This window comes from Pogoniulus pusillus, chromosome 12 (assembly GCF_015220805.1).
Source record: "Pogoniulus pusillus isolate bPogPus1 chromosome 12, bPogPus1.pri, whole genome shotgun sequence".
NCBI lineage: Eukaryota > Metazoa > Chordata > Aves > Piciformes > Lybiidae > Pogoniulus > Pogoniulus pusillus.
Genome location: NC_087275.1, coordinates 22,550,536 through 22,564,165, shown reverse-complemented (window position 1 = coordinate 22,564,165; position 13,630 = coordinate 22,550,536). Strand labels below are relative to the sequence as shown.

Here is a 13,630-nt window from a genome sequence, read left to right as displayed (position 1 = left end):
CTTCCCCCCGCCTCCCTCCCTCTCCCCTCCCTCCCTCCCTCCCTCCCCCTCCCTGCCGGCTGTTGTTGTTGTAATAAAAGTTGTGGGGTGTGTGTGTGTCGGGCACCCCGCCCCGCCCGGCGCTGGGGGGTGTTGGGGGTGCGCGGGGGGGGGGGTTGCGATCGTGAGTTAATTACGCTGCGTTTCCATGAAATCGTGCGGAGTGTCGCTCGCTGCTGCCGCCGCCTCTGCTGCTCCTTTCGGTGATGAGGAAAAGAAAATGGCGGCGGGGAAAGCGAGCGGCCAGAGCGAGGAGGACTTCGCCAGCTTGACAGCCGAGGAGAGAGAAGCCCTATCCGGCCTCGACAGGTACCTGCTCCCTGCTTCGTCCCGGCCGCCTCCGTGTCCCGGCTCGGCTCGCGCTCCCTTCGTGTCCCCCCCCTCCCCTGCCCGCGGCTCCTCGCTCCAGAGTGCGTGTGTGCCCGTGTGCGGGCTCCCGGCCCCCGCCGCCGCGCTCTGCCCTTGCCCGCCGGGAGCGAGCCTGCCTGCCTGCCCGTGCTGGGGGCTGACTCTCGCTAACGCTTGTGCCTCTCTCCCCTCCCTCCCGCCCGCTCCCCTTCTGCAGCCGACTCTTCGGATTTCTGAGGCTTCATGAAGATGGCGCCAGAACGAAGGCCTTGCTGTTAAAGGTAAGCGCGAGGATGGATGTGGAGCGGGGCTTTGCTGGGGGGGAGGGGAGGGAGCCGGCCCGGCCCAGCCGCCCCCTTCCTCCGGTCCCCTGGGTCCGCACGGTGAGTGTGTGCATGTGAGTATACATCTGGGTGCGAGTGTGCGTGGGGCACTGCCACATCCGCGGGCGCATGGCCCTGCAGGCGGCAGGGAGCTCCGCTTCGCCTCCCGCCGCGGTCTCCCCTCCTCGTCGGTGTTGCTTTTGCCCCTTCCACCCCAACACCACCCCCCACGTAGTCGGCGCAGGCCCCCGCTCGGGAGGGGGGTAGCCTAGCAGGGCCGCGTGTGGGAAGAAGGGGGAGTGTGGCCTTGCGGACACTTTGCGGGTGTCCATCTAGCCCTGGGACGGGAAAGTGCCTGCGCGCCACGGCCGGAGCCCGGGGCCGGGAGCAAACGCCAACCGGCGCCGCGCGGCGGGGGAGGGGTCGCGGGGGCGGGAGGGAGGGGGAGGAGGACGGGGGGACGGGGGGGGGGGGGGGGGGGGGGGCAGGGGGGAAGGGCGCGCGCGAGGCGTTGCTGACGTTGGCCTCTCCCCGGACCCTCCCTCGTGATTTTCGCCCCGCGCGGCGGGGGCCGGCGGCTGCGCGCGCCCTGCCGGGCGACCGTTGAGCCTCGCGGCGCGGCGAGGCGAAAGCTGACTTAGAGCTGGAGGGAGCGGGGGGCCCGGGGCGGGCGCGGCGCAGAGCGGCTCCCGAAGCCCGTCGCCGAGTGACTTGTTTACTCTCCGGGCCCGGCTGCCTACAGCGTGCCAGGTTGTCGCCGGGCGGCGTGTCCCGTCCGCTGGGCCTCCCGCTTTCGTCGCCGCCGAGCGGCTTGACAAGGAGCGGGACAGCGCGCAGGTTGCTGAAGCCTGCCCGGCCTTTTCACAGAGATGATTGTTTCTGTGAAAAGTTGTTGGACCTGTCATTTAGTTAAGTAATGGCTGCTTTTGTCGGCCCAAGATGGCCGGACAGGGAGGAGAAAGAGAAGGGGGGGGGGGGGGTAAACACGAAACAAATACTGGGAACGAGTATGCACGTCGCCTGTAGCGTGAAGCCCCCGGTGAACGTTGAGGGAAACTCCTCCGTATTGCAAGTTCTTTCTGGGTGCTTTCGTGCTGTAGGCAGGGCGTTTGCGGCGCCAGTGTCCTTCTTATCAACCTGTAGCACGTTCTGCTGCCCATCCGTAAGCTGTTGACAAAGGCTATGCAAATTGAGTGCCTGCCAGTTGTACGTAAACTAAAAGTAAAGAAAACATTTGGGTAACGGAATAAATGGAACTGCTTTTAAAATACCACACGGTTCAAGCGGGCGGCTCTGTTCTTCTGGGTTCTGCTTTCTGACTTGTTCCTGTCAGTAGCGCGTTGCATTTGACACTTTGTTCATCCTATTGTTGTGCCCGTGCTGTACGCTCATGTTTTCACATGAGGAATTTGTTTCGTGTTGCTGATCTTGGTTGATTAGAAGACGTAACTGAAGCGTGTTAAATTCGATAGCCAGGCCCTTATTCATATTTGGATGTTTATTTCTGTTATGATTGGAAAAGCTCAATGTCAGGACATAGGGGGAAGGAGGAGAGATGGAAGAAAAAGCAAGTACACTTTCCTTTGTGCTTTTACTTAAAAAATCCCGTGATTTCCTTTTGATTTTCAGAGTTATTTGTTAAAGTACTTCTGATAAATCAAAAAGGTAGGGAAGTGACATCTCAGACTAGTTAAATAATATATGTTAACTGTTAGTGGACCACAATTAATATCTGTTCTGTAAATGAGCTTGAGTCTATCCAAATAGTGTAGGGAGTCATGTATGGGATAGAGTTAAAGATCCCAGATAGAAAATAGAAGCATCATATGCTATTAGATTGTCTATCACATAGCACCACTAGGTTAAGTTTTTTATACTGTGAAAATAAGTAATGCAAGCATTATTTCAGTGTATTAGTTGATTTTCGAGTCATATATTGCATTAAATGCAATTTCTTTTATGCCAGTATATACAGTCTGAGGTGGCTGAAGTTGTGGAGCATTTTGATAATTTTGAAGTGTATTTCTAGAAATACCATTGTATGTTCTCCCACCCTGTATTCATTGTATAAATCCATGCAGTGAATACAAGTATTTTGCTATTTTATCTCGGTTTTCTGACAGCATTTTGGACATTATGAGTTGCACACTAACTCATGAAGCATGTTCTTCGTAAAACTTGTCTCTGAGAAAAGTGGATCGTTGTGCAAGTTGAAAAGAAATGCTTATGTTCAATGCAAAGATGTTTGAGAGGAATTTCTTGTCTTCAGCTAGGTTCAGTTTTGTTTGTCCTTTTTTACTTTCAGGAAAGGTGCATGTGTTCCAGTTCTGTTACCAATAAGTAAGGAGCTGCTTTTTAGGGTGTTTATTCATTCATTTTCTGCATGTGTGCAGCTTCATGTAGTCTACACTCTACACAAAAAATTATAGTAATCTAGAAAATCACTTTATTTCCATGTAACAGTTACTCTAGGAACTGTGGCTATATGTATGTGGATTTAATTAATAGGTTTTACAGCGATAGTAACAAAATTTTCCCTTTTGTGCTTGGAGCAACGGCAGCTAACAAAGACATTAGACTCCATAATTATAAAACCCAACTGACTGAATTAGGAATCTACAAGCCAACACATTATAAAGTAACGTGAGATTTATGTGCAAGTGTAGCAAGTAAGGTAAACTATTGAGTTGTGTTTCCAGAGGAGTCCTTGACAAAGACAAAAATCTGTGTGTGGGCCGCTTGATGTGAGGACAGTACACCCGTTAACCTGTTAAAAGGCAGACTGTAGCAGCGTCTCTTTTCTGAGTACCTGCTTGACAGTGTTCCCTGGTTACTTGTGGTTGAGGTGGTGGAAGCAGTGTGCATGCTTGTAGAGAAGTCTGTTGAGAAGAGCTGAGGTCCTGTATTGCAGGAGGGAATTACTCCGTTACCCACACACCTACTTGTGTAACAGCAGGGATTTTCTTGTGGACTTAATGCGGTGCCTTGATACAGGGAGATACTACTCATGTTTTTACTGGGGCTCACTTGGAAGGAGGCAGCATGTTGGCTTGAGCCACTTATGGGCTGACCAGGAGATGTGAAGCCTTTCCAGTGGGAATTCTGGTTTAGTGAAGCCACACCCTAACAGGGGTTAGTAAGAAGAAATCTGGGATATCTTTCAGGGCTGGAAGAAGCTGTATATCTGGAGCTTTAACATAGTTGTGGGTTGTATTTATGCTCTAGGTCTGGACGGCAGTCCCCCTTTTTTGGTAGTTTTCCGTTGTAGGATATATGGCTGTTGTATTGTGAGCTAAATGGAGTCCTGCTGGATGTAGCAAATCAAAAGAGCAGAAAAGACATCAGATTTATACTGTTTTATGAATTATTAAAGATACAGAATAAAGGTCAGTAATATTGTATTGTTGCTTCATGTATTGGATATGTGATAAGCCAGAAGAAATAAAACTTTCTTGTAATAATGTACATGCTGTTAGTATGTGTGATGGAGTAGAAATTTCTATTGCCAAAAATTCTATGTTTATATTGCAGAAAGGGAACTTGAAAATCATGGTTTGCAGCTAATGTGGTTTTGGAGGTAGGAGAGGGAAATTGAAAGAGGGGTCACCTTTCAGACTGGTGGAGATGTTGCAAATCAAACATAGCCAGTCTTTTACAGGGGGAGGTGCTCACTGCTAGGCTTCTGTAGTTGACAATAACATTCATGTGAAGGAGCAAAAAAACCCTCAAAACCAAACCTCCTGCTGTTATCTTGATGTCTGTTTCTCCCAGGAAGAGGTTTTTGCAGGAGATGAAGCTAAAAGATTACTTGGACGGGGTGTGGTGGGAGGAGGATATCCATTGTATTAGAAGTGAATTGTTAAACATTTTCTGTTTCTTTCTTTCCCTTTTCCTTTTTTTTTTTTTTTTTTTTAGAGTGGTGCTTCTGCTGTTTAGGCAAAGTTGACTTTCAGTGGCAAACCTTTGCTTTATAAGCTGTAATTATTTTGCTTCTATACAGATTTATGTTGATGTAGCTGGTCTGATGGGTATAAGAAGCTTGTTATGGCTATTCACTGAGCTTCTCTTACCTTGTGGATAAAATTGGAAATGTGTTTTCATTTAAGAGTATTGATATTGAAGTTGATACAAAGAGAGATGAAGTAGTTCCACACAATGGACCAGTTTTGGTCTCTTACGGTTTTGCAGTCTTTCCTAGATGATTTTTAAGTGGTGTTTCCTTTGTCTAAAGGGTGTATGTGTTGACAAAATTAACAAAGAGATTATCTGGGGTTTTGTTAGATATTAAAAAATATGTGCACAGTGGCAATATTCTTTCATCTTTCTTGAAATTGTAGGTGTTGTTTGTTTCAGAATAGTTCTGGACACTGAATTAGTATATATTGACATTGCCCTTTAGTCTTGACATTAATGTTAATTTTCCACTAATCTATAATTAAATATCATCAGTTTTAATTATAACAGACTGCCTGAAAAATAATTATGCAGGAAAACATTTTAGCAAATTAGTGTAGGTATAGTACGGTTAAAAAAATCAAACAAACAAAACTTGGAAACATTTTAGCTTAATTTAATTTCATCTTAACAAAGAAATATGGCTTTAGAAATAATTTTAATGTTTGCCATATATAATGACAGAGTGTAGAACTGAGAAACTGGGAATTGGTACCATGATATGTTTCTAAAGCATTCCAGGAAGTGGGCAGCCTTTCTAATTTCTGTAAATTTTTATCTGAGTTGTTCCTTCATGTTTTAAATGCATTTGGTGTTTGTTAGTTATTTTGTTTATTTATTTATTATGTTTATTTTCTGTGATACTGTCAGTATGGAGCAAGTTGAAGTTGGTTTAAAATTTTGTAAGTTATGGGTGGAACTGGTTTGCTATCTTTTTTGAAGACGTCTGGAAGTGGAAAGATCTGACACAGTGTTAAGTGTGTTATTGGATAATTGGGACTGATGTAATTTTTTTTTAAGGTCATACTTATTCTGTATGCAGTTTGGGCTTTATGTTAATACGGTAGAGTTTAAGATCTTGTAAAGGTGTGATGGATCATGCATTCTGTAGATAATGTTTGTACTTGAAAACTGCAGTTGCAATCTATATGATGTTTATGTATCATAGTACTTAAAGACTTAGAGATTTGCAGTATTTGTACTTTATCTGTTACTTAACACTTAATTTTTTTTTTTTTAAATGACTTCTGTGTAATGTGTTTTGTTTATGTATGAGTTATTTGCCACGTTTGATTACTTTCGAGACTACTGTTCAAGGCATATTTCTTTAAAGTAATTGGATTTTACTGCTCAGAACACACAATCCTGAATGTTTTGAGTGTCTTAAGTTTAAAGTGCAGTATTCTTAGTATGTTTATGAAGAGGAAAGAATAGATCTCCTCACTACAAAAAAAAAAGCTTCTCTAGAAGTGTAGTTAAGATTGCAGGACAATGGACGTGTTAATATTCACATTTCAGTCAGGTTTATGTTTGTTATATTGCTATATGTTGTATTTTCCAACTTCTGGGTACCGAGTCTGAAGGCTGAAGTTGTCCACTTCTTTGAATACAAAAACATAGGTGGGTCATGCTCTGCAGGTTAGTAATCATGCAGACAGGATGGACAGCAATTTGTGGTGAAGGAGAGAGAAATATTATTGTGTGTTAGCATCTGAGTAATGGAGTTTCTGATAAATTACATAATTTTTGAAAGTGTGTGTGGAGCAAGGGTGGGATATAAATATTTTCCTTTTATTGTATTCCAATTATTTAATAAGAATTTCAGTAATTTAATTGATTTGATACTTATGGTCTCTAGCTTTCAAATTTCTATAGATTGTTTCATATATGAAGACAAACCAGGCAATTTAAAGCTTTTGTCTGTGTTAAGGTGTGCTTTCTACTTCTGAAAGCATGGTGCTCTATCTCTTGCCACCCTTTATAGCTATTTCTTCCCTGTAGTGGGCTGACTGGACTTGATAATTATAGAGGTAAGACTATCTGCAAATGTTGATACCATCTGAAGTAAGTGTTGAAAGCATCATCTAAAAGCTATACCATATGTTTGTTACACTGTTTTAGAAAAGAGTAGATGTTCATACTTGGATAACTCTGAGTATAGAACCATTTGTTTTCATTACATTGCTAAGATGATATAGAAATTAAGAAGAGTCATGGCAAATGTTTATAGCTATAAAGTGATTTTTAAACTGATAACGTTTGTCATAAGACTTTGCAGTACCAGAATTATGTGCCATAGCCCACTGTTGTTCTTTATCATGAGGAGAATTAGGCAAATTTACATCCTGTGGAGAAATTAAGCTTCGGTTTCCGGTCTTGCGGATTGATGAGTTAAACTGCAGGCTGATCTCTGCTGAGTGAACAAATAGCTGTTCTTTGTCCTTAACTGCTATGATTTTTAGGTAATGGGAAGGATTTTGCAGTATTTTCAACAAAGAGAAGGAATTGTCTGTACTTGTAATTTAAGAATGCCGAAATAATTGTGCAAAAGCTAGTTACTGCTGTAAAAGGCTTAGATCAGCTTGTGCAGAAGTGAATTAAACAGGTGGACTGTGAGTTGGAGGTGAATACATACTGGAACTAGGTGGCAGGTTTTAGTATTAGTTCAGGTAATTCCAGAAGCTGAGCCATTATTGTGCTCACTCTGAATGCTTATGTGCTTACAATTTCTAGTCCTTTAGTTCTATACCTGTCTTGTATTTCACTCATGTAAGTTGCTTTATGTTTTAACCTCCCTTCTTGGTGATACTCTGCAGCTGTGGTGTTTGTAGTATAACATTTGAATAATATATCTTCACAATGAAGCACTGAAGTGATGCTCATTAAGCTTCATGTGCCATTATAGAGACCAGTTGTCTGTCTGTGGTAAAAATGTTGATGTTAATCTTGTTCACTAGAAGAATACTTGTTTGTAGTTAAAAACAAAATTGAACCGAGTGTTCAGTTTTGAACTAGTCCTGTATGGAGCCCTACTCCCAGGGTTTGTGTAGGTGTATCTGAGAGTATAATCTTGGTACCTTTTACAGAATGCTTCTGTTAGAAGGAAAGAGAGGAACTTGGATTTAGTCTCATCTGAGTTCATTAGACCAGGGAAGCTCAACAAAATAAGAGAAAATAATTATTGTTTAAATATATTTCTGACTTACAGATGGGTAAATTAGAGAAATAACTATAGTACTAGTTATTCCTCTAGTGAAAGAGCTACCTTCAAGACTGGCTCCTTTCAAGACTATTGTGTTTAAAGCTTATTTTCAAGATTAGTTCTACTGATAATGGCCAAAGCAGTATAGGTCTTTTCATAGTTTGCTTGTGAACCTAACAAAGTTTGTTGAATGGTGCATTTTTAAAATTAGCCTGTTTGTCAATTTTTGCAGTGGATAAGGTATTGATCTTGTTTCTAAATTATTTTTATTTAAGAGTGACAGGAAAATATCCCTTTCATGAATAAAACACTGTGCTAGTAAACAAAAAGCCACTTACGTATATTTGGGAGTTGAAGAATATTCTGTGTCAGGTAACTTTCACTCTAGAGTATGAGAGGATGCATGGATTACCATTAGAGCTGTTTTGTCAAAATAACTTTCTTTATGGTTCTTGCACTTGCTATGTAGCATTCATGGAAGAAGCTTGTTTAGTTAAGATGTAGAATTAAGAGCTCACTTACAGTTTTGTAAAGGGAGTGACTAAAAATGTATTATGAATTACAGCCAGAACACTATATGTCTACATATGAATTTCCTTTGTGGTAAGTTGTTAAATTAATTGTTTTGTTAAAATGGCTTTAAGTCATTTCCTTTTCTCACAGAGTTGTTTTGAGGGTTATGATTCACTTCTCAAGTATAGATTGGTTATTAAAGTTTAAAGGAGATTGAATTGTGAATGTGCTTTTCATTAAATTTCTGCTTGTATTTTGAGAATGGAAAAATTCTGAAAAAATCAGGATATTTTCAGCATTTGTCAAAAAGATCCAGTGCCATGGCTTTTAAAATACAGCAAACAGGTCTCTTTTTTTGGGTAATACTGCATCGCTTCCATTGTGTTTGCCATTTACATTTTCTATTTAATCATTATTTTACTGATCTTTTAATCATTATTTTACTGATCTTGTGATTAGAAAACTTCTTTGCACAGGAATCTGTAGTAAAATAATGAATTTAAGCTATGACCTCATCTTTATATATTTTTCCTCTAGATAGCAGAATTTTTAGTACTTTATCTGTGCTGCTTATATCTGCTAGAGAAACCATTTTTGGATCTTTGTGATGAATCGGTCTGGACAACTGTTTCACATGAAAAATAATGTAGTAAAAATGGAAGACTCATTAGTTTTAAATAACCAGTACTGAAGGTTAGTACTAAGACAAAGGCTTTGAATTTTAAAGAGCAAACTTTAGTTTTCTCAGAGCTCAAGTGGGAGGAATTCCATGGGAAACTTCCATGTGGGATAAAGAAGCTATAGAGTGCTGAGAATTTTTCAAGAATGCTCTCCTGGAAGCACAAAATCAGTTCATCCTCTTTAAAGATAGGGGAAGTAGGCAGAGCAAGAGACCCACTTGGCTTAACTCTGAGCTTCCAGTTCTGCTCAAAATGTAAAGAGATGCCTACCAGGAATGGAAAAGCAGATGAAAACCTGTTGAAAACGACAGGGGAATTGCCAGAGTGTGCAGATGCCGTTAGAAAAGCAGTCTCAACTCAAATTGAAATTGGCCAGAGATGCCTAAACTCTGTCAGAGTTCAAGTAACCAAAAAGCAGAAACAGAAGGAAAATACTGGCTGGCTATTAAACAAGAGAGGTGAATTAAGTCACCAACAGTGCTGAAAAGGCAAGAGATTCTCAACCCATTATTCACCTCTGTCTTGCTGCTGGGACCTAGCAGGCTTTGGGAAAAAAAAACAGATCAATGCAAACACAGACTCACCATAAGTGAAGAAGGAGTTGGTGTACAAACTGTTACAGGAGCTCAGTCCCTATAAATAGATATGTGCAGATGTTACCTACCTGAGGATGGTAGGAGAGCTGGCTGATGCTGTTTTGAGGCTGCCCTCCGTAACGCTGGAGAAATTATCATGATGACAGGATGCCACAGAAGAGGAAGTGGGCTGGAAGAGGGCTAGTACCACCATCCATCTACATGGATGGCATAAAGAAGGATCCTGAAAATTATAGGCACATCAGTGCTGCTTCAGTCCCTGGGAAAGTTATGGAATGAATCCTTCCAGGGGTTATCATAAGTTACATGAGGTCTGTGATTGGGAAAAGCTAGTATGGATTCACCAAGGGCAGATCATGCTTGACAAACACAGTCACCTTATGTGACAAAGTAACCGGCTTGGTTAATGTGGGGTGAGTACTGGACATTATCTACCTGGATTTCTCCAACACTTTCAATGCAGTTCCCCATAGTCTACTAGAGAAACTGATGCCTTATAGTCTAGATGAGTGGTCTGTGCTGTGGATGGGGAACTGGTGCATGGGCTGCATTCAGCAGGCAGTAGTAAATAGCTCCTTTTCAAACTGTCAACCTGTCACAAGTGAGGTCCCTCAGAGAGCCAACACAATTTGATGCCTTAGTAATGATTTGGGTGATGGGATCAGTCATACCCTGGTGAAGTTTGGTGATACCAGACAGTAGGGAAGTGGATGCTTCAGAAGCGAAAGTGGCCCTGTGGGAAGAAATGGATAGGCTGCAAGAGTGGGCTAGCAAGAATCTGAAGAAATTCAACAAGCATAAGTGTAAGGCCTTCTACATGGGAAAACATAATCTAGGAGTGCAGCACAAGCTGGGATCTACCCAGTTGGAGGGCAGCACTGTGGAAATGGGTCTGGGTGTCCTGATGGATAATAACCTCAACATGACTGGACACTGTGCTGCTGTGCCAAGTAAAGCCAACAGGATGCTGCGTTCAACAGGGACATCACTAGCAGAGATGTCTTCGTGCTTGTCAGGCCATGACTGGAATACTGTGTTCACTTGGTCCTCGCTATACAAAAAAGATGTTCTAAAGAAGGAGTAAGTGTTTATTTGTGCCTTTCTTAATTCAAAGAAAAGGGTAAGTGTAGCTTTTACTTTTTATAATTTGTCAAAAAGAATCTCTACTAAACAACTGTTCAGCTACTTTTTAATAGGAATAGTACATATCCTCTATTTCTTAGTTAAGAAGTGGGGAAATGAATTAAAAAGTACTGTGCTTGAAGCCAGTGCTAGATGGTATGAGGGATACATGTCTGAGACAGCTGCTTCTGTCATCTTAATGAAAATTCTTAGATGCACCTTCAGCATAGAGGCACATGTTGATTTAATTTGCAAGTTAAGTTTTTATAGCAGAGGGCTTTCTGGACTTTAGTTACTATGTGGAGGAAATTAATAGTTGAAATGGATTAAATGACTCTTCTGGTCACATGTGGAGAGGAGTTAGGAGTGTTTATACGTATAGCAAAATTAATTTTTGTTGCTTAAGATGATATCACAGAGACTATTAGAGTCCATGTTAATTAATGAGCAGAATAGGTCCCATTTTCAACCTTAAAATGGATCTATTAACTAAAAAGTTAACATGTTTTTAACATGCATCACTTTTGACAGTTTTCTAGGAATAGTTGCATCTTGGTGGAGCTTTTTTCCTATGTGTAGTTTTAATACAAGACATTTTAAAAAGTTTATTTGATATAAATAATGGGAAGATTTACTGATGGTTCAGTGAAACCTGGAATGGAGAAATGTGTTGTGTTGAAAAAGTGGAAAGCACAGCAAAAGCTGTATTGTAGTATGGAAGTAGGGAAGGTGAATGTGTTTGAATGCTGAAGGTTGCATAAGGATTCCTTAGTGTGGTAGGAGTATGATTGTTGTAGGACTGTGATGCACAGTCTTGAAGATTGTCATCTTCTAATCTAGGAATGTAGCTGTGTTCCAAACTGAATGAGGGAAAAACTGGAACTGGAATATTTCAGTCTATTCCCTGTGAGTACAAATGCTGTCATTTTAACTTGTTTTTTTTTCTTTATTAGTCTATTTTATTCCCCTGTGGCAGCTTTTTTCTTGCTTTTGAATGGTAGGATGTTTTCCTGTAATGCTTGTGGCCAAAAATCTGAGAACAATGGCGACTCCATTATAGCCAGTGAGAAGGGAATCTTTTGTACTGCTTACTTTTAATTGCTAATTAAACTAAGTCTTTGATAGCTTGAAAGAATGGAATAGTTTACATCTTCCTCTTTAGACCAATTTTTGCTACTTGACTATGGAGAATGATGGAAGGTGTGATTTTTATTATGATTTCTTGATGAAAGTGATAATGGGTAGGAGCACTCGCTTTGTGCAAGAAGTGCTCAGAATTCAGTGAACATGTGATGCCAGTGGAACTCGGGGCAGCTTAGGGTTTAACTTCTGTGCTTCCTGAGAAGGTCTAGGAATACATTGTCCCCTTCCGGGCTCTCTGTGGATTTTGCCTGACTGCTCTGCTTTTGTTTCTGTATTCAGTGATTAAAAGTATTGTAGATTGTCCATTCAAGCAGCAGGAATGTTCTAGAGAAAGATGCATGATAGTCAGATTATTGTGATTTGTCCTTGATTTTATTTTTTATTTTGTAAGCAGTAAAATTAGAGTGAAGCTTCCTTAATAGTGCAGCACTAGTTTCAATACATTAGAACACATTGATTTTAAAGATTCTTAGCACACGTGGGAAGGAATTTTCTAACATTGGGAAACTTCCATAGGAGGAGTGGGTAAGCAGACATGCAAATTTGCCACCTGAAAACAGGAAAACAAGTTGCAATCCGGGCTGTTTGACAAGATATTCCACAGGGCCCTCTCACTTCCACAACTGGAACTCAAAAATGGAACAAACTGATTCAAAGCAATTCATTAATGTCTAACTTGAGATTTGTCAGACTTCAGACACCTGGAAAGGAGAAGGAACGTACATCTGCTCCACTGACTTTATTTTCATGATTTTGCTGTAGTACTTGAGAACAGATTTTCATCATGTCATTGCTGAAGTTTAACTCGCGTTCTTATGAACAAGTTACCTGTTAAAATATTACTGAAGAGTAGTAATTACCAGTCCCTATACATACTGATACCTGGGTTTAAGATGGGTGTGTTGTCAAACCTGTTTATTTTCACGCTCACACTTGGATCTCAGCTGGACAGCAGTCTTTTCTGCTCTGCTGGTATTTTCTCTACTCCAGCAGTGCCTACACAGTGTATACGGACAGAAGTTATTCTGGTAGCATCATTGCACTGTTACGTGCTGTATCAGAATCAAAGCTTGGTAGAGAAGTCCACTGTTACCCTAGTTGGAGGTTTGAATGAAGGTAGAATTATAGAATCAAGCAGGTTGGAAGAGACCTCCAAGATCATCCAGTCCAACCTAGCACCCAGCCCTATCCAGTCATCTAGACTATAGCACTAAATGCCTCATCCAGTCTTTTCTTGAACACCTCCAGGGACGGCAACTCCCTCACCTCCCTGGGCAGCCCATTCCAATGCCAATCACTCTCTCTGTGAAGAACTTCCTTCTAACATCCAGCCTATACCTCCCCCCGGCACAACTGGAGGCTGTCCCCTCTTGTTCTGTTGCTGGTTGCTTGGCAGAAGAGACCAACTCCCACCTGGCTACAACTTCCCTTCAGGTAGTTGTAGACAGCAATGAGGTCACCCCTGAGCCTCCTCTTCTCCAGGCTAAACAACCCCAGCTCCCTCAGCCTCTCCTCATAGGGTTTGCGTGGGTTTTTTTGTTTGTTTGTTTGTTTTTCCTTACCCTGTTATATGAGAAGACAGAATGTGTTAAAGCTTACTTTGGTAAAACAGTAATGCTGTCTGTTCTGGGGCTTTCCTGTGCTGTTGTGATACTGTTTGTATTAATTTCAACTTTTAGTATCTTCCATGTTTTCTGAAGAATAAAAAAT

General features: G+C 41.6%; 1 protein-coding gene across 17 annotated transcripts in view; it reads left to right on the top strand.

The window, feature by feature from the left end:
* The first annotated feature begins 75 nt into the window (after positions 1 to 75).
* KDM6A (lysine demethylase 6A) overlaps positions 76 to 13,630 on the top strand; it is a 161,198-nt gene continuing 147,643 nt past the window's right edge. For 3 of the 17 annotated variants that reach the window (XM_064151860.1, XM_064151862.1, XM_064151863.1), the window contains exons 1-2: positions 78 to 348; positions 605 to 668. In XM_064151860.1, coding sequence (XP_064007930.1) covers positions 188 to 348; positions 605 to 668 — 225 coding nt within the window. In that variant the 5' untranslated portion in view covers positions 78 to 187. Of the gene's footprint in view, positions 349 to 604; positions 669 to 1,405; positions 1,461 to 13,630 lie in introns of those variants that run through there. The other 14 variants (XM_064151864.1, XM_064151865.1, XM_064151868.1 and 11 more) reach the window with 8 other exon arrangements.